The sequence below is a fragment of the Macaca nemestrina genome, chromosome 8 (genome assembly GCF_043159975.1).
Source record: "Macaca nemestrina isolate mMacNem1 chromosome 8, mMacNem.hap1, whole genome shotgun sequence".
NCBI classification, from domain to species: domain Eukaryota; kingdom Metazoa; phylum Chordata; class Mammalia; order Primates; family Cercopithecidae; genus Macaca; species Macaca nemestrina.
This window is the reverse complement of record NC_092132.1, coordinates 153,308,460-153,328,105: the sequence shown is the minus strand read 5'-3', so window position 1 is coordinate 153,328,105 and position 19,646 is coordinate 153,308,460. Positions and strand designations below refer to the sequence as shown.

The window sequence follows — 19,646 nt, the reverse complement described above, 5'->3', positions numbered from 1 at the left end:
GGCCATGCCCCTTACTGGCTCCCCCTTGTTCTCGCTCCCCCCAGGACCCGGGTCAGTGCTACTGGGTTTGCAGGGCTGTGTCCCCCATTCCCTCCCCTCATCCCTTCACGGTGGGCAGGGTGTGGCTTCTGCTTCTGGCTCCCTCTCCCTCTGTGGGTGGGTTTCGGAGGCTGTGAGGAATTCAGGGTAAATAAGGCACCCCCCCAGTCACCAAGGCCGTGGACATGGGCTTCCAGCCCGCAGATGTGATTCAGGTCATGGCTGAAGGTGAAAGGCGGCCAGGACCCATGTGGCATGTGCACGTCAAGAAGGGTGCTTTATTTCATCTTAATTTTGAGAAATGCTCAGGATTTCAACAGAAAAGCAGAAGAAAGGCCAGGGGTGGGGCTGAGAAGCTGCAGACGCCCAAAAGGTCAGGCTGCGGAGAATGTGAGCAGTGCAGCCCTGGTGAGATGTACGCGTGACAGACGAGGGATGCGCTCTCCCTGCGGTCGGAAGCCGTTCTCTTGGGGTTCGGATGATGCCAGGTGGCACCTTCTCTGCACCCGTACGTGCGTGGGCAGCTGCTGGGCCGCAGGGTGGAAGCCTTGCCCAGGGAGGGTGGATCACAGGCCTCCTCCATCTCAGAGAGCATGAGGCCGGAAGGTGGCTGGTTCTGGGAGCGGAGGGTGGGTTGTGTGGGCAGGAAGATCTAATGTAAATGATAAATAGGACCCTTGAGAAAGAAGAATCCCATGACAAAGAGGCAAAGAGAATTCTAAAAGACACACGGTGGAGTGCAAAGCACGTCAGGATCCCAGTCAGCCGAGGAGGGGGAGGGCCTGGGAGAGCTCCTACTGCTACGGGGAAGCCAGGCTAGTGACTGGGGCCACATCCACAGGTGTCTGGGGGCTGCGCCACACAGAGCATGGGGCGATGCTTCCCTGTAACAACACACATAAGTGTGCATGAGTCAGTGCTGAGGAAGCCTCTTTTGCCCCTTAGGACGGCCACTGGCAAAACCACAGAAAATAACAAGTGTTGGGAGGCTGTGGAGGAATTGGGTCATGGGTGCTGCTGTTGGGAATGGAAGATGGGGCAGGTGCTGTGGGAAGTGGTGTGTGGAGATTCATCAAAAACTCAAAACAGAACCACCGTGTGACCCAGCAGTTCCACTCCCGAGTTGATCCAAATGATGGACAGCGGGGTCTCGGGCAGCCCCTGCACACCCAGGCTTACAGCGGCTCATGCGTGGCAGCCAGGGGTGGTGGCTGCCCGTGTGTCTGTCCACGGATGGGAGGATGAGTGAAGAGTGGCCCATCCACGCAGCCGAATATGTGTCAGCCTCAAAGAGGAAGGAAATCCCGACGAGGCTGCGGTGTGGATGAACGCCGAGGACGCTATGCTGAGTGGAATGAGCCAGTCACAGAAAGACCGTGCTGTGTAATTCCTCTCATAGGAGGCCCCTGGGGTTGCAGATTCCTAGAGGTAGAAGGTAGAATGGGGGGTACCAGGGCTGGGGAGGGGCATGAGAGGAGAACACAGCTAGATGGGGAGAGTAAACATGTAGTCAGAGAAAAAGGAGTGTTTAGCTACGTGGCCTCCCTGGGTAGGTGAGTGCCCTGGTCTGTTCCCTGTGCTGGAAGCACAGTACTGTTTCTGCTACAGAACAGAGAGGCAGGGGAGACCAGTAACCACCAGGCAGGGCAGAGGGACGGGCAGGAGAGGCCGAGCCAGGCGGGCCGTGCTCCAGCGGTAGCAGCAGCATCTCAGGTTTAGGAGGGAATTTAGGGTTTTTCCTGCTGCAGCTTCTTGGTCCTACAGCAATGTTAGATGAATGCAGTTTCTAAGCATCCCTGGCCAGCCCCGCCCCGCCAACCCACCCCCATGGAATCCCGTGCCTCCTGGTCTGCATCCTGCCTCTGGGATTGGTTTGTGGATGTGCAAGCAACTGTTGGTTCCAGGTTCGAGCTCTTGACTCACAGAAGCACTTTGCACCTCCAGAGGAAAGCTGGGGGCTAAAGAGGCTCTCTTTGCTTTTTACAAGATGACCTGAAGTGAGACAACCTTGCCTGCAAGTGCAGAAGGGGAACCGAGGGCAGGCCGGGTCCTGCTGAGCTGCGTGCGACGTGGGGTCCTGGGAGACTCCCACCCTCCAGAGTCACTTTCCCTTTGGGTAAAATGATGAGGTTTTGCAGAATCATCCTTCCAAGCTTTAAGGTTTCACGTCTGTCTCCATGTGACAGCTAGGAAGGCAGGCACCGTGGAAGACCCTGAACTGCTGGGTGCCTTTTGACCCTGCCAGGATGACCAATTTGATGCGGCCGCCCTGTGATTCATCTACCTTACGTGTCATATCTAATTTCTCACATTGCAAATCAATTCAATTAGATTTAATTAGGCAGATGGAGCAAATATGCACCGTTGTCTGCAGCAGATAGGCAGGAAACCTGTCCCATGAAGGGGAAGGCGGGGTTAGAGTCTAGCCCTGCGGTCTTGGATGAAGCCGCTCCTCCATCCAGCGTGGCCTTGAGGCCGTCCCTCAGCCCAGAAGCTCCCGGGAGGGTCTTTCTGCGGGCAGGGAAGTCCCTTAGGCATGCTGTGGTTTCATGACAGCGTCCAGCAGCCCTCCTGCCTGCAGGTCTATCCGGGACTCTGTTAACCGTCGTTCTGTTGGAAAACGTTTACAGAGCACGATCCCTGCCAGGTGCTGGCATAGGCTCTGGACATGGGGATGTCCGAGGTGTGTCCTGACGGAGCGAGACCCCCTTCAGCTAGCAGCACAGCACGGGGCCTGAGCCCCTCCTCTTGCTGTGGCGATGTGGATGTGGTTGTCTCGGAGTGCAGAGGTTCCCATGGTTACTGGTGAAGCATTGGGAGGTTCAGCGTCTCCGGGTGGCTCAGGCTCCTCTTCTTGGCTGTTGGCCTGAGGCTTTGAGGTCACCCAGGCCGTGTGGCTCCGGCGTCAGGCCCTTTCTTGCTCTTCCCTTCTGGCAGGCAGGGGCGTCCTCCCCTCGTGGGTGAGACCTCCTTGTGGGAAGGGCCCTCTGGGCAGTGTGCGTCTCCCTCTCCTGTGGCCACTGTGATGTTTCCGCTGTTGGAGGCTCAGTCAGCTGAGCCCTTGGATGGGAGATGCCCCCAGAGCAGCCTCCTGGCAGCCTGAGATGGACATGGAATGAGTGGTCTTTGTGGATTCCAGCCCTTAGACTTGGAGGCTGTCACTCCAGCATGGTCGAGACATCTCCGTGTTACAGAGACTGGTGTGACAGGGACAGGGCTGTCCTCCCCTCCGGTGCGTTCTCAGCAGCCAAGATGCTGAATCTGCCTGCGTGCCCAGCAGTGATGGGTGGGTGAAGATAATGTGGCATGTACACAGTGGAGTACTATTTAACCTTAAAAAAGAATGAAATCCTGTTGTTTGTGGAAACATGGATGGAGCTGGGGGACACCATGACAAATAAGCCAGGCGCAGAAAGACAAGCACAGCTGATCTCACTCACGTGGGAATCTGTGAAAAGGCAAATGTATGGAGGCAGAGCAGGGGCGAGGTGGGGAGAACAGAGTGGTGGTTGGCAGGGGTAGTGGCTGGCAGAGGTGGGGTGGGGGAGTGGGGTGGCAGATGGCAGGGGTGGTGTGGGGAGAGCAGAGTGGTGGCTGGCAGGGCTGGGTGGGGGGAGTGGAGTGGTTGATGGCAGGGCTGGGTGGGGGGAGCGGGGTGGTGGTTGGCAGGGCTGGGTGGGGGGAGTGGAGTGGTTGATGGCAGGGCTGGGTGGGGGGAGCGGGGTGGTGGTTGGCAGGGCAGGGTGGGGAGTGGGGTGGTGGCTGGCAGGGCGGGGTGGGGGGAGCGGGGTGGTGGCTGGCAGGGCGGGGTGGGGGGAGCGGGGTGGTGGTTGGCAGGGCAGGGTGGGGAGCGGGGTGGTGGTAGGCAGGGCTGGGTGGGGGAGTGGAGTGGTTGATGGCAGGGCTGGGTGGGGGGAGCGGGGTGGTGGCTGGCAGGACAGGGTGGGGAGTGGGGTGGTGGCTGGCAGGGCGGGGTGGGGAGTGGGGTGGTGGATGGCAGGACAGGGTGGGGAGTGGGGTGGTGGATGGCAGGGCAGGGTGGGGAGTGGGGTGGTGGATGGCAGGACAGGGTGGGGAGCGGGGTGGCGGATGGCAGGGCGGGGTGGGGAGCGGGGTGGTGGTTGGCAGGGCGGGGTGGGGGGAGTAGGGTGGTGGATGGCAGGGCGGGGTGGGGAGTGGGGTGGTGGATGGCAGGGCTGGGTGTGGGGAGTGGGGTGGTGGATGGCAGGGCGGGGTGGGGGGAGCGGGGTGGTGGATGGCAGGGCGGGGTGGGGGGAGCGGGGTGGTGGCTGGCAGGGCGGGGTGGGGAGTGGGGTGGTGGATGGCAGGGCTGGGTGTGGGGAGTGGGGTGGTGGCTGGCAGGGCTGGGTGTGGAGTGGGGTGGTGGCTGGCAGGGCAGGGTGGGGAGTGGGGTGGCGGCTGGCAGGGCTGGGTGTGGGGAGTGGGGTGGTGGCTGGCAGGGCTGGGTGGGGAGTGGGGTGGCGGCTGGCAGGAGGGTGGGGAGTGGGGTGGTGGATGGCAGGGCTGGGTGGGTGTGGAGAGTCAGGTGGGTGAGCTGGTGACTCTGGAGGCTGCACAGTGTGGTGACTGCAGTTAATAATAACGTGGAGCTGCATATTTCAAAACAGTCAGAAGAGGGGATTTAAAATGTTTTCACCACAAAGAAATGGTAAAGCCTTGAGGTGATGGATATGCTAATTAGCTCAATTTGGTCATTCCACATTGTATGCAAAATGAAAACATCATATCGGACTCCATAAATATGCACAGTCATTATTTGTCAACTAAAAATAAAACTGTTAAAATTGTGGATATGTATAAGGTAATAGCTGTTGCAGTCGCAGCGTCGTTTTGTGTGTGCCCCCCATGCTGAGACACAGCAGCTCTCTCCACCTCTGTTTCCGGGGTGCAGGGGGCCATCGCCTCTGGATGCTTCCCCTACCCCCCACCTTCTGAGACCACACGCTGGGCGCTGATGAGGAGCAGGGAAGGGTTTGTGTAGCCAGAGCGTGGGAGGAGACTGGGAGGAGACTGGGAGTCGTAGCTCAAGCCACATTGCATGAGGCCTTCAGGCTCTTTAAGGACAAAGTGTTCGAGGCCATCGCGGAGGGTTTTGAGCAGAATGATGCAGCGTGACTTGGGATTTACGAGGTTTATGAGAACCCTTTTAGTGGTGGTGTGAAGGAGGGTTATGGGACAGGAGGCTGCTGGACCAGTCAGGCTGTGGGAGGATGGTTGCTGGCCAGGTAGGTGTGGGGCAGTGGTGAGAGGTGTCAATCTCCAGGGTTTGTCGGATGGGGATGATGGACAGGATGCAGGTTTGGAGGAGAGGATGCAGGGTTTTGTGCAGGACCGGCAGGGAGTGGAATGGTGGTACCATTGCCAGTTCCACCCAGCACCCCGAGCTGCCGGGATGGGGTGATACAAGGGCAGGGGGCTGGGTGGTAGGAAGATGATGTATTTGGGGAAGTCACACTAATTTTGGGACACCCATCCAACATCTAAGTGGTGCAATGGACTGAACGTGTCCCCCCAAATTCCTGTGTTGAAGCCTTGGTCCCCAGTGGAATGGTGCTTAGAGGTGGGGCCCTGGAGGGCGATGAGGGCGAGATGTGGCCATGAGGGTGGGGGCCCCATGTTGGTATTCGTGCCCTTGTAGGAAGAGGAAGAGACCCAAGGTCTGTCCTGTATGGGAGGGCATGGCTGGAAGGCACTGTCTGAGCCAGGAAGCGGGTCCTCACCAGACACTGCCGTCGCCTGCACCCTGGATTTGCAGCCTCCAGAACTGTGAGAAATGAACTCTGCTGTTCATTTATGAGCCCCCCGGTCTATGGCTTCCGTTTTATCAGCCCCAGCTGACTAAGACAAGTGGTGTGTCTTGATGAATTGATGAATTCTCTGTGGTTTGAAGAGTCTTCGTGGATGGTGCTTCAGCCGGAGGAGATGCATGTGCTTTGTAAGAGATTTGGGGAGCGAAGTCCCCCCCAAGTTTTACATCTATCACAGGCTGTGAATGACTGTTCTTGCCTCAGTGCCACCAGAGTTGGTGCAGGGGAGAAGCATTGGAGGAAACCCCCACACTGGTGTGGAGTCGGGGCACCCTTCCTGCACTTGGAGTGGGGGTTCAGCAGCAGGGTCTCTGTTCGTTGTGACAAATGCTGACATTTCATGGGGATGCTGGAATCTGGTGTAAAACGTGAGTGTGGATTCGCCCTCAATCCCTTATTTCACAGGCGATTGTCACAAAGCGACCCTGGTCCTGCCAGGCCGTGTTGAGGGTCCGTTCTTTCTTCGAATCCTGTTTGCTCTTGTCTGGGTGTGCTGGACGCTTGTTTTAAATAAGAAGGTGAAGACTATGAGTTTGCGGATGTATCTACATTGTAACGGGAAAGCTGTAGGAATGCCTCGGAGGACTTCAACTCCAGATGAGTTTCACGGTCCTTTTACATTTTTTTCTTAATGACATTTCAGTGGTGCTTCCTCATAGTTGTAAAAATCGTTGGGCAGACTAGCTGGACATTATTTTACATGAGTCCTTTTACTCTCATCTAATAACACATGGGCGCCCCGTAAGAAGCCAAGGAGTCACGGCGGCGTGTGTGATCGGGAAGGGCTGCGTCTCACCCGCATGGGCCGGCACCCCTGCATCCTCCGTCCTCTCTGCCGCCCCTTCCTGGCCCTGGCTGCTGCTCTCCTCCCGCCCCTCCCCTCCCTATGGGCTCACAGGGCTGCATCCTGAGTTTCAGATGAGCCAGAAGTGAGCACGGCAGATGCCTGAATAACGCTCTTCTGTTCAAGGGCGTTTCCTTATGACACTGATGAGGAAAACGCGGATCCCAGCTGGCCTGCTGCACATGCGCGGGTTGGCTCCTTCCCCCAGGGCTGTGTGAGTTTCTCTGGGGACTGGGTTTCCTCCCACATCCCAAAGTGGTGCACGTGCGGCGAGTTGCTGTCCCCTGGGTCCCTGTCTCAGTGCCTGGGGCGGCCTCCGTCCAGGCCTGGTTCCCGCCTGGCACCCTGAGCTGCTGCTGGGATGGGCTCCCGCCACCTGTGACCCTGACCTGCGGTAAGTGGGTTGGAGAATGAATGAATGAATGAACGAATGAATGAATATAAACTTTTGTAAAAAGACATGTATCAGGTCTGCGATACCCGTACAAACGCGCAGTTAAACCATGCAGCAGGAGAGCGCTCCGTGAGAGGCTGTGTGCCGTTCTTGTCTGTGACCTGGGTGGGGGCGGAGGTGCTCCCCATCGGGTTTGCTTTGCAGTTATCCCATGACTCAACCCACTGTGGCCAGGGCGTTAGCCTCCTGCTTGGGTGAGGCCTGGCGACTTCACTCCCCAAATCTCTTATACAGCACACGTATCCCCTCAGGCTGAAGTGCATCCTGGCATGGTCCCTAGAAGGCGGTCATCGGCTGGGGCAACACTGTTCCTTGTGTGAACTTTGCACTTATTGAGATGCTTCATCCGCAGGGCACACGTCCAAAGCCCGTGCGGCGTCCGGTTCCCTCTCATCCATTTCTCTAGTCAAGGAGATGAGGTTGGGGTGCCGTGTGCAGGGAAGGGGCCTGGAGAAGCCACAGGTTTGGATGTGGATTTTCAGACGCCTGCCTAAAGGACTCCACGTGCTTCCAGCCCCTGCAGCTCATTGCTAGGGTTCTCAGATGCCTCCATGAGGACCTCTGGTCCTGCATTCCCAGCTCTAAGCAGGCCCTCCGTCTGCTCTTTATCTCACAAAGCACGTGGAAGCTGTTACCTTGTGCTCGCCGAGTCTGTTCTTCTGGTGCTTGTGAGTTTTTGCCTTGGTCACTCTCCCGTGTAAAATGGGGTTTCAGCTGCAGCTTTGAAGGGGGTTAATGGAGTGTATCTCCCTGTTCACTGGAGGTTGAGCCCTTCACATCAGAGAATGTTTCTTGCACCAGCAGCACCAACAGTGCCTGGGAGCTTGACGGACAAACAGACTCTTGGGCCCCGCCCCGGGACTCCTGGGTGGGCCCAACAGAAGGCGTTTAACAAGCCCTCCAGGTGGTTCTGATGCCGGTGGAAGTGTGAAGACCTCTGCCTCATGATTACAACCGTTGACTGATTGCAGCTCATCCCGGTGCTGGTGAGATCCAGTGAAGCAGCAGCCTGATGTCTTCACAACGGTGTCACGACATCTCCAGCCCCTGGATGGTTCCTCTGTCCAACCTGCTCCCACAGCGCCTTCCTCATGGGACTCCTTCAGTCCTCAGCTGCCCTACGAGGTGTGGTTTCGCCTGGACACGGAAGGTGCAGCCCAGCCTGTGAGCCATTGGCCAAGGATGGCCTCCCCGTGGCGGCAGAGGTGAGAGGTCCCCCGAGCAGCCTGTCTGATGCCTGCACCTGCCTTCCCTGGGCCATGCTGCTGACAAGGGCCTCAGTGGTGAGTGTGACTCCTTAGAGCTGGCAAGACCTGGGATACCAGCCCTGTGTGCAGAGGCACAGGTGTTACATCGGGTGCACGGGGTACGGGGCTGGGCCGCGAGAGGCAGAGGGGCGTTCTGGTCCCAGCCTCTCTGGCTGTGTGTGTGGTAGCAGGCACCTCATCTCTTAACCACTTTTAATGCCACAGAAGGGAGGCCAGAGATAGAAGACATTATCAAACAAATATGGAAATCATTAAGTCCTGGCATCACAAAAGTTAAAATGCTATTATGTCTCATCTCAAAGAAAGCTTGTAATGCCGCATATTCTAGAAAAAAACCTAAGGCTGTTTCTTCTAGGTTGAATTAGCTGGAAAGAATTAATTGAGTACGTGTGAATGTTCTTGACACTCTAAAGCGTGTATTCATGTCTCGGGCTTGTGTGGCTGGAGAAGCACATTCAATGGTGTGGGGTAATTTCACGTTTCACGACACACCACTTATTTGTTATGTGAACTGCAGAGGGTGAAACTGTGAGGACGCCCCGGGGGACACGCACCCTCCGTCTCCCGAGGCTGATGGGAACAGCGAGACTCACCATCCCAGAAGGCAGAAGACACAGAGGATGGGTGACAGAAGAGAAAGCGGAACACATCTTTAAGATCTTTGTGTTTGGAAATAACTTCACATGTAAAAGCTGTAAAAATAAAGGAGCACTGGGTGGATGGTGGGTGCCACCTCTTCACGGGTGGACAGTGGGCACCCTGCTCTTCACGGCGTTACTCCTGGGTGGACGGTGGGTGCCCTTCTCTTCATGGTGTCGCTCCTGGAGCCGCGAGGCCCATGTCCTCTCACTCCTGGTGTTCATTTTGGTTATACCTCGGAGCTGGTGGTCTTGCTAACATATAATTACTATTCTTTCTCTCCCTTTGCAGCGAATAAGCAGTGTGTGGGGAATAGTTTTAAACCACATGATACCTTGTTCCCCATCAGAATTTCCCCCAGTTCGGTACCCATGGATGGCTCCTGCCCCGTCCCATGTTTATGAGGCTACATGTAAACTGGAAGGGAGGAGCTGGCGTTGAATCCATCACCAGGAGGCGGCTGCAGCCTGAAAGGAGCATTCGTGGAAAGAAATGCCAGGGAGGTTAACAGCAGGACGACAGAAGCTGAGATACTCACTAAAAGATTGGAATGGGAAGGCGAGAGAATTTTCCAGGAACAAAAACACAGAGAAACAGAAAACAGAAGTGAGATGTTAAAAGAAAATGAGCTCTGTAGGTCCGACAGCTGAATAATAGAAGTTCCAGGAGAAGAGAACAGAGAAGTATTTTGAACTTCCAAAAGTGAAAGGATATGAGTTTTTATTGTGAAAACTATACACATTGTTTTAAAAGAAAAGTAGGTATAGGCTGGGTGTGGTGGTGTGTCCGGAATTGGTGGGTTCTTGGTCTCAGTCACTTCAAGAATGAAACCATGGACCCTCACGGTGAGTGTTACAGTTCTTAAAGATGGTGTGTCCAGAGTTTGTTCCTTCAGGCATTCAGATGTGTCTGGAGCTTCTTCCTTCTGGTGGGTTCGTGGTCTCGGTGTCAGGAGTGAAGTTGCAGACCTTGCCGGTGGGTGTTACAGCTCATAAAGGCAGTGCGTTTTGAGTTGTTTGTGCTTCCTGGTGGGTTCGTGGTCTCACTGGCTTCAGGAGTGAAGCTGCAGACCCTCGCGGTGAGTGTTACAGCTCATAAAGGCAGCGTGGACCCAAAGAGTGAGCAGCAGCAAAATGTATTGCAAAGAGCCTTCCCCCAGCGTGGAAGGAGACCACAGCGGGTTGCCACTGCTGGCTCAGGCAGCCTGCTTTTATTCCCTTATCTGACCCCACCCACATCCTGCTGATTGGTCCATTTTACAGAGAGCTGATTGGTCCGTTTTGACAGAGTGCTGGTTGGTGCCTTTACAATCCTTGAGCTAGACACAGAGTGCTAGACAGAAAAGTTCTCCAACTCCCCACTAGGTTAGCTAGATACTAACTAACCAGAGTACTGATTGGTGTATTTTCCAACTCTGAGCTAGACACAGAGTGCTGATTGGTGTCTCTACAATCCCTCAGCCAGACATAAAAGCTCTCCAAGTTCCCACCAGACTCAGGAGCCCAGCTGGCTCCACCCAGTGGATTTCTCAGGGGGGCTGCAGGCAGAGCTGCCCCCCAGTCTGGGCTGTGCAGCTGTGCACCTGCATTCCTCAGCCCCTGGGTGGTCCATGGGACCCAGCGCTCCAAAGCAGGGGCAGCGCTCTTTGGGGAGTCTGGGCCACAGCGCGGGCGGGGGAGGGGGTGGGGGGGTTCGGGCTTGGCGGGCTGCAGGTCCCCAGCCCTGCCCCTGGGGGAGGCAGCTGAGGCTCCGCGAGAACTCGAGCGCAGCGCTGTCCACTTGGCACTGCTGGGGGACCCAGTGCACCCTCTGCAGCTGCTGGCCCGGGTGCTAAGCCCCGCACTGCCCTGGGCCGGTGGTGCCTGCTGGCTGTTCGGTGTGCGGCCGGCTTATCCCGAGCTGGCACCCACCAGAACTCGCACTGGCCCATGAGCGCTGGGTGCAGCCCTGGTTCCCACCTGCGCCTCTCCCTCCACACCTCCCCGCAAGCAGAGGGAGGCGGCTCTGGCCTCAGCCAGCTCAGAGAGGGGCTCCCACAGTGCCTGCAGGCTGAGGGGCTCCTCAAGTGCCGCCAGAGTGGATGCGGAGGCCGAGGAGGTGCCAGAGCGAGGACTGCTAGCACGCTGTCACCTCTCAGTGGCTCATGCCTGAGATCCTAGCACTTTAGGCGGCTGAGGCAGGAGGATTGTATGAGGCCAAGAGTTTGTGACCAGCCTGGTAAAGACCGCATCTCTTAAAAATTTTGTTTTTTAATTAGCTGGGCATGATGTTGTGTGCCTGCAGTCCCTGCTACTCAGAAGGCTGATGTGAGAGGATTGCTTGCGCTGAGCCCAGGAGGTTGAGGCTGCAGTGAGCTACCATCGCACCATTGCGCTCCAGCCTGGGCAACAGAGCAAGACCCTGTCTCAGACAAAAAGTAGGTCCAGACGCTTAAACAGCAATGCAGTCCTCCACTGCACAAATCGGTCTATTTCTGTATTATTTGAATTTCTTCCAAAGAAAGAAGGCTGTACCGGGAGGGTTTGGACAGGAAGTTGAAACTGATCAGTGGAGAGGGAGATCCAGCAAGAAGAGCCTCGATGGCAGTACGTGGCGTCCCCATTGCAGTGGCAGCATCCGTGTCTCCTGACCCTTGAGCTTGACACCTTCCAGGCTCATCAACAAGCATCTCATGTGCTGTGAGCCATTTAATACTTGTCCTGTGACATCGTTGTTCCCATTTGCAGGCTGGGCATGAGAGTTCCAGGGCTTTGCTGGACATCTGTGTCTCAGTTGAGAGCCTCGGGGGTGGGCAGGGAGGAAACGGCTGGAGGGCAGCTTGGGAACCGTGCAGCCCCCACTGGACCCCACCCGCGAGGTTCTGTGGTCAGACGAACCCAGGGGGATTCCAACTCATGGTCATGGGAACTGAGGAGCCCTGGTGGGTCCATGGTAGAGGGATTGGTCAGGAATGTTGCCCCAGAAGCAAGACGCAGGCTGGACTGAGGCTGAGGCCAGCAGACGGGGGACAGTGCGGAGGCACAGACCCAAGCCCGGCCACTCCCCTCCTTGGGCGCCCAGCCACGTTCGTCTATTCCTCTCGGGCTCTGGTCACTCCTACTGGACAGGAGTCCTCTCTGAGCCCCATATACCTGGCACCGAGTGGACGTCTGCTCTGGGACTGTGTTTTAATTTGAGGGGAGACGTGGTCTTGCACTGGCGGGGGCGGCGGGGGGCTCAGAGGGTTCAAGGAAGGAGTCACGGTGTGTGGTTCATGCTGGTGGAGAGGAGGGCCCAGGCGTGTGCAAGGTTTGAGCCCAGGGAGCCTGGCGTGAGTCGCAGATGCGCTGGGTACCGTGCGTGAGGGTGAGTGGGATACAGTTCCCGCCGTGGGGAGCCGAGAACCACGAGGAAGCAGCCGGGCTGGGAAGGAAGAAGAGGGCTGGCGGCTTGAGGAGATGGATGCCAGGGGTCGGGGGTGGAAAGTGTGCGGGTAGGTGGGGGGGCTTGGCCGGGGGCACGTGTCTGGGTCGGCGGGGCCTAGGGGAGGGTTGGAAAGTGTGCGGGTGGGCGGGTCCGCGGGTGGGTGGTGGAAAGTGGACAGGTGGGCGGAGACAGGGGGTTGGAAAGTGTGCGGGTGGGCGGGGGCGGTGGGGGGCGTGGTTGAGACGGGTATTGTGGAGCAGCAGGCGAGGGATCCCACGCGGCGTCCTCAGAGTCCCTGTGAGTTACCTTGCTGCCTCCATGCTCTTTTATCTTGTTAATATCAGGACGTTTTTATCCTTTGATTTCTGGAGGGAGTCCTGTGACTTTGGTTGGGGCCAAAGATGACAAACAAGGATGTTTTATGCAGCTGCTCAGTAGGTTGGGGAATAGCTGGGTTTCGCTGTAGGATAAGGGAAGTGTAGGCGTCCTGCCCGCTGGTTCAAACATCAGTTGGAGAGCAGGGAGGGGCGGCAGAAGTAACTGCAGAGCCCCGGGGGCAGCGCCTTTGAAGGCTGTGATGTCGGCTCAATACGTGTGATACAGCTCAAGGCCATGTCCATAAAATCAGCCACAACAGGCCTGTGTGTTTTTGTGGCTGTGGCTTATGTAGAGCTGGTAACGACTGTCACCATCTCAGAATACAGCAGCTGCCAGTGTCAGATTGCTTCCCATAGGACGTCATCGCGGGGCAGCTTGTTTCTACTACATGAGCCCTGCCTGGTGTGAGTGTTATCCCCCCGCTCTGTACGGGGGCCCCTGAGACCAAGAGCTTGGTGACTCGGTGCATGGCACGGCCAGGGAGGACGCTAGGCTCTCCCGTCCTCATCCCTGAAGATGTTATGGCTCAATCGTGTCTCCAGAAAAGTGTGTGATGGAGCCCAGTGCCTCCAGACATGCCCTTCTTTGGAAATAGTGTCTTGGGGGAAACCAAGTCGGCACATTTCTGTTAAGTCACCTGGTTTATGGTGCTTGTTACGTGGCCGCAGCGGACTGATGCGTTCCATAGGAGCACTTCCCCAGCTCCGACTCACATTCATCAGGGACCCTCTGTTCCCTTGGAGGACGGAGCTGCACCGGAGGCATCAGGGAGGGTGAGGAAGAGGCGTGGCCGGGCCTGGGCCTCTGGACACAGGGGACACACGCAGTCCAGGCCCTGCGTGGAGAGACAGGATGCTGGTGGGGTGTCCAGAGCCCTGGCTGGGGCTGAGTTTCTTCATCTGAAAATTGGTCGCGTGTCCAACATCAGCAGTGTATGACGAGGCCACTGGCCACACAGCCTGTGAGCATGTGGTATGTGGACAGTGTGACCGGGCACCCAGATTTCAGGTTTTAACTGATTTTCATTAATTAAAATTACATTGCTGGCCAGGCGCAATGGCTCACGCCTATAATCCCAGCACTTTGGGAGGCCGAGGTGGGTGGATTGCTTGAGGTCAGGAGTTCGAGACCAGCCTGGCCAATGTGGCGAAACCCCATCTCTACTAAAAATATAAAAATTAGCCAGCCTTGGTGGTGCGCACCTGTAATCCCAGCAACTAGGGAGGCTGAGGCAGGAGAATCACTTGAACCCGGGAGGCGGAGGTTGCAGCGAGCCGGGATTGCACCACTGCACTCCAGCCTGGGCGACAGAACAAGACTGTGTCTCAAGAAAATTACATGGTTGCATGTGACAGCCCAGTGGACGTGCGGCCACTGACCGGGGGGTGCCCCCTCTCCACACTCTCCGATTCTGCTTTCCTCAGACAAGGAGGGCCGTGCTCAGGCTGATGCCCCGGAGGGGTTAGAAATCAGTATATTAGGAACACGTGTCAGCGCTCACAGCTGGGCAGGTATGGACGGACACCTCGGGGTGACCGCTGAGTATATTTTGTGGCCGCGGCAGCCCTGGCAGGAGAACTCAGCCTCCTGATCTTTCTCAGCTGCCGTGGAACAGGCAGCTTGCGTGGAACTGAACTTTCAAACGTGCCTTGGGCAGTGAGGATAATTTCATTCGTGTCTGTGGTCTTCTGTAAATCCTTCAGAGAGGAAGAAATGAACCTATTATGGTCCTGCCTTCCTGCTCCAGCCAGAGCCGGTGCAGGAAGCGACGAGTGCTGAGCCTTCCAGAGGCCGCCCCTGGTCTGGATTTAATGCACTGTCCTGCCTGTGACTGTGGCGGGGAGGACGCTGTCAATGTTAGGTATGAGCACCTTTTTTGAACACAGATTGTCTGCCTTTAGGGAAGTCACAAGTGGATTCTGCCCTGGAAGGTTGATGATTTGTCTTGGATCCTCAAGTGAAAAGAACTCTCTGGCAGGTTCAAGGAAAGCTCTGTGGGAGCCGCAGTGTTGGGCATTGTGTTTGTGGGACCATCCGACGAGATTCCAGGGTGCAGTGAGTGGCTCTGCTGGTCGGAGCTGCTGGGGCTGCCTCCTGGGGAGAGCGAGGGGCTGGAAGGACCCCAGGGGTCGGGCGTACTTGGCTCCATGAGAGTGGACGGTGCACAGCTGCCCCGGGAACCCCATGACTGGCTCGTGGGATCATCCATCACCCGGCCAACACGCCGTGCGTCTGAACTGGTGGCTCTCCAGTGATTTCCTCCCCAACAGCCCTTTTTCAAATCGAACAGAGATGGTGGAAAACAGGCCCCAGGAGATGCAACTGTGTCATGCGTGAGGCCTGGTCGCCTGAGTGCCCGTGTCCAGGGATGAGGTTTGAGGTTTGCAGTTCTGCGGAGCGAGGACCCTGCCTGTCCCTGACCCTAAAGGAGCCCCAGAGGCAGGACGTGGGCTCCCATCAGCACCTCCAGTGCTCTGGTTCTGTGCATTGTCAGAATCCAGGGTTTGGAGGGACGGTCACGGGAGCTGCAGCATTGGAGGGGGGTGCTGGCTCCCACGGAGGTGACATCCTGGGCTGGTCCTGGTGCGGCGGCCCACAGCTTGGGGTCCCAGCCCCGCCCTCCTGCCCCGAGCACGTGTCCTACTGGCCTCACACGCATGTCTTGTGACCTCTCACGGTCCTCTCCAATGCTGTCACCACTGCCTGTGATTTTCATCTGGATAGAAACGTGGCCGAGACCGTGAAAGGGCACCGATGGTGGTGGAGTCCCGCGCTGTGATTTGATTGATTGAGACTTCATTCCCGCTTCTTCAAGACGTGTCTGTGGAGTGGTGTCGCCTGTGCTCGCGTTAGTCTAGAGCTGTACCGGGGATGCTGGAGTTAGTCTGGAGTTAGGTCGGTGCCGGGGATGCCGGAGCAGGCCCCGAGTTCTGCTGTGGACGTGCCTGGGGCTCACCCGTGGGCAGCCCCTCCTTAGGAGCAGCACCCAGCAGCAGCAGCAGCTCACGATTTCAGCCGGGAGGAGACTGTGAGGGAAGAGATCCCTCAGGTGGCGTCTGCAGCTGACTAGGTCAGTGTTTCCCCTCTGGCTGTTAATGGGAAGTTGGCACAGGAAAGCATTCTGTGAATTTAGGGAAGGACGCGCGCGGAGCCTGTCTATGGAAACGTGTGTCTCTGATCTCCACGTAGGGTGTGGAGGCGGTAGCCTTTTCAGACCTAGTGGATCGTTGACTGCCTCCGGAGGGGGTGAGTTCTGAGGCCTGGCCTTGATCCCTGAGGCCCTTTGGAAAGTTCTGGAAAAGGTGAGTGAATGGGTGTGGCTGTGGAATGAGACAGAGGGCAGATCTGCAAGGAGCCCTCGGAGGTGTCGAACCTCAGGACTTGAGTGTGGGTGTGTGTTCTTGCACTGTTGGGCATGGGGACTAGGAGCTCATCAGGGAAACAGTGTCAGATATGACCCCACAGGCTCAGACCACACTGATGAAAAATACCGACAGCTTCTACGTGGCACGGGGCCAGCACCTGACCCTGTGGTGATCACAAGGGTTAGCGCCTCCCTGCCCCGACTATCTCACCAGGGTTTGCTCTCTGCCTCAGCTACACGGTCAGCTCTGTGCAAATGAGAAGCATGTGATGGAACTTTTAATTCCACATTTTGCACAGCATTTGGTAGGTACTAAAACTCATTATTGTTTTATTTTCTGTCTCTCTTGATTTGCACAGAGTTGAAAGTTTGTAATACTGTCTTGTTTGTGATTGATTGTATTTGGGAGAGAATTGTTCTTTTTTCAACATAGAAGGCGGTGGGGGGATGGAGGAGAAGGGAGTGGTTATTCCAGATCATCTCTTGTGGTTTCATCCATTGCATTTATGAGAGCCTGCTGTATACTCAGCCAGACAGAAAGTCGATCCAGGGCCAACATATGACTGGTGTTTCTTTGCAACACCCTCTGCTCGCCCTCTCTCCTGAGTAAATTGCCCTAGAACAGGTAATAAGCAGAGACCTCTGTTCTCCCTCTCTCCTGAGTAAACTGCCCTGCCCTAGAACAGGCAATAAGCAGAGACCTGTAGATGCTGCCTTCATGGAGGGCTGAGGAATGGCTGCAAGTTCGTCGTGTGGAGTATTTAGGATGAAAGTTCAGCTTTTCCTCTAATTGGGTTTAGAAAGATAATCACACATTTCCCGTAGACATCTCTTCAGCTGCACGTTACTGGACTGTGTGCTTTGCAATTTGTTTTATGTTGATGAATCTTGGGAAAGCCATTCTCTGTTATTTTCACCTCTCCTTCCCTTACCAAATAAGGTATTTTCTTCACATTTTACTACTGAAGTATGAATGTAAATGCAGCCCTTACTTTCACATTCTTCTTTGTGATTCACACTTGATGGAAGCTCAGACTCTAGAAGACCCAACACAACGTTCCAGCAGCCCTCCATCTCCAGGCTCTAATTGCGCCTAATATTTTAAAAGCCATCACAAAAATTGGTGGGTCCATTTACCTTATTGTGGGAGCCCCTGGAGTACAGCTTTCAAGACCCTGATGGCCCATTAGGGGCATCCATTAAACCCGGCTGCATTCCCATTCCAGAAATGGCACAGATGATAATCACACTCACATGATTAACCTTTTCAATGAAAAATGTATGTCATCACGATTCTTCTGTACCATTTAATTTGTTAGGCCATTCTGGGCGTGCTGACTTTGTGCAGCATTGGATGACCTTATTAGAAGAAACACTCGTAACAGTTAGTGAGATGCCTTCCTCCACCCGAATGATAACAAATGCATTTTATTTGTTTGTTTTCAAACAGGTTTTGCCTGGCATTCTGCAGAAGCATTGCTGTATCTTACCTGACAGGAATACAGGTAAATACATTTCATTCTTCTGATTTGAGATTATAGGTTTCATATCAGTAGCAAAATTGAGAAATGTGATTACCTAATTTAGATATTTTGTGCATTTTTATGTTGTGGGTTGTTTTTAGTGCAAGGTTGCATATTAACTAACTATAAGATGTGAAAATAGGATATTTAGTTCTGTAATGAGTTATGAGCTAAGCCCAGAGATCTGTTTTTATTTGACAGAGGAAATTGATTTATTAATAGATGATTGTTGTATTAGGTTTTTAAGGGAAAGTGGTTGTCTTATAAACTTGAATTTGTTGGTTTCAAAGCTGTTTCTTTTGCTAATTATACTTATTTATTAAGGAAAAAACACCATTTTTATTGGCTAGAGTGAAATGTATTTGGAGTCTGTTTGCAGTCAAGGCCTTTCTTTGTGATCAGGGAAGGAACTGGCTAGATGTTATGTTCTTAAAACCCCCAAGGTCTCAGTGAATAAAACGTGGGCATGAATGTTTTGAAGTGGGAGATCCATCTCTGCGTAACTTCTCATGACAGGACAGGTGTGTGTGGCTGGTGGTTGTGAGGAAGTGTTTTGCGTGACTTTTAAGGAAACATGACGAAGAAAGAGAAGGTCTAAAAAAAACTTTGTTATCATACAATGAAGGGGAAAAAGAATCAGTTGGGGGCCGGGCGCGGTGGCTCAAGCCTGTAATCCCAGCACTTTGGGAGGCCGAGGCGGGCGGATCACGAGGTCAGGAGATCGAGACCATCCTGGCTAACACAATGAAACCCTGTCTCCACTAAAAATACAAAAAAATTAGCCGGGCGCGGTGGCGGCGCCTGTAGTCCCAGCTACTCGGGAGGCTGAGGCAGGAGAATGGCGGGAACCCGGGAGGCGGAGCTTGCAGTGAGCTGAGATCCGGCCACTGCACTCCAGCCTGGGCGACAGAGCGAGACTCCGCCTCAAAAAAAAAAAAAAAAAAAAAAAAAAGAATCAGTCGGGGCTTGTTATCCTGTGGATATGGATCTGCGTTTTTGTTATCCTCCTGCAAGAGTTCTGATTTATGTTTATCGAAGAAATTGCAAGTCCTGAGGAAAGTAAAGAGAAGGTGGTGCGAGTTTATTCATTTCTAAAAGCAATCATGTTCTGTCAAGTGTGTATTTGTGTCCCAGGATATCTTAGTTGCGTATGAAACAGAGGTTTGCTGACATTTTCTTACTTGTTTTCTAGCTATAACAAGGTAATTACAAAGACTCTTCCATGGCAATTAGAAGAATTTAATTTGTTGGGCTTTACTGTTGACTCACCACTAAGAATGGCATCTCAGTAGCCGACGTTGTCTGTATTATACATTCCAGAGTAAAACACCGGGTGTTTTGAGAAAAATACAATCTTTATTTATTAATTATGAGCATGGATGGATGACATGACTGATGGTACTCTTCTTCAAACACAGAACTGTCCCTGTTTTGTTTTTTTTTACCCAGTCAACTGTGTCTCAGCTACAAGTTTGAGCATATCTACTGCTTACGGGGAAGCTCGTTGAGTGTGTCAGATATTTTTGAGCCTCTTTTTATTTTCTGGAAGTCTTGGTTATAAGTAAAATTACATGAAAAAGTCACATGTGCAAAAACAAAGATTTTGGCAACTGTGTCCATCAAAGTCAGCATCACAAAATTTTTTAAAAGAAATTAATTTTCCGGGTTCAGGTGAATCATTACTCTGATTCTAAGAAACATCAGAAATAACGATAAAATAAGTTAAAAGCTAACTACTGTGGGCATCTCAGTGGGTCTTAAGTATGGAAATGCATTTTCCTTGTTTTTTTTTTTTTTTTTTTTTTGACAATTTGTTCTGTTAATGGTTTTAAGTTAATTTGGAAAACATCGCCAACTGGAGATGTTTTATTTGCTCTTCATGAGACTCTAAGTAATCAATCTGT

At 54.3% G+C, this 19,646-nt stretch overlaps 1 protein-coding gene across 5 annotated transcripts in view; it reads left to right on the top strand.

The window, feature by feature from the left end:
* LOC105491902 (DLG associated protein 2) overlaps window positions 1–19,646 on the top strand; it is a 921,137-nt gene that overhangs the window by 174,419 nt on the left and 727,072 nt on the right. For 3 of the 5 annotated variants that reach the window (XM_071068680.1, XM_071068681.1, XM_011758615.3), the window contains 2 exons: window positions 8,137–8,448; window positions 17,670–17,724. In XM_071068680.1, coding sequence (XP_070924781.1) covers window positions 8,257–8,448; window positions 17,670–17,724 — 247 coding nt within the window. In that variant the 5' untranslated portion in view covers window positions 8,137–8,256. The remainder of the gene's footprint in view (window positions 1–8,136; window positions 8,449–17,669; window positions 17,725–19,646) is intronic. The other 2 variants (XM_071068682.1, XM_011758618.3) reach the window with 2 other exon arrangements.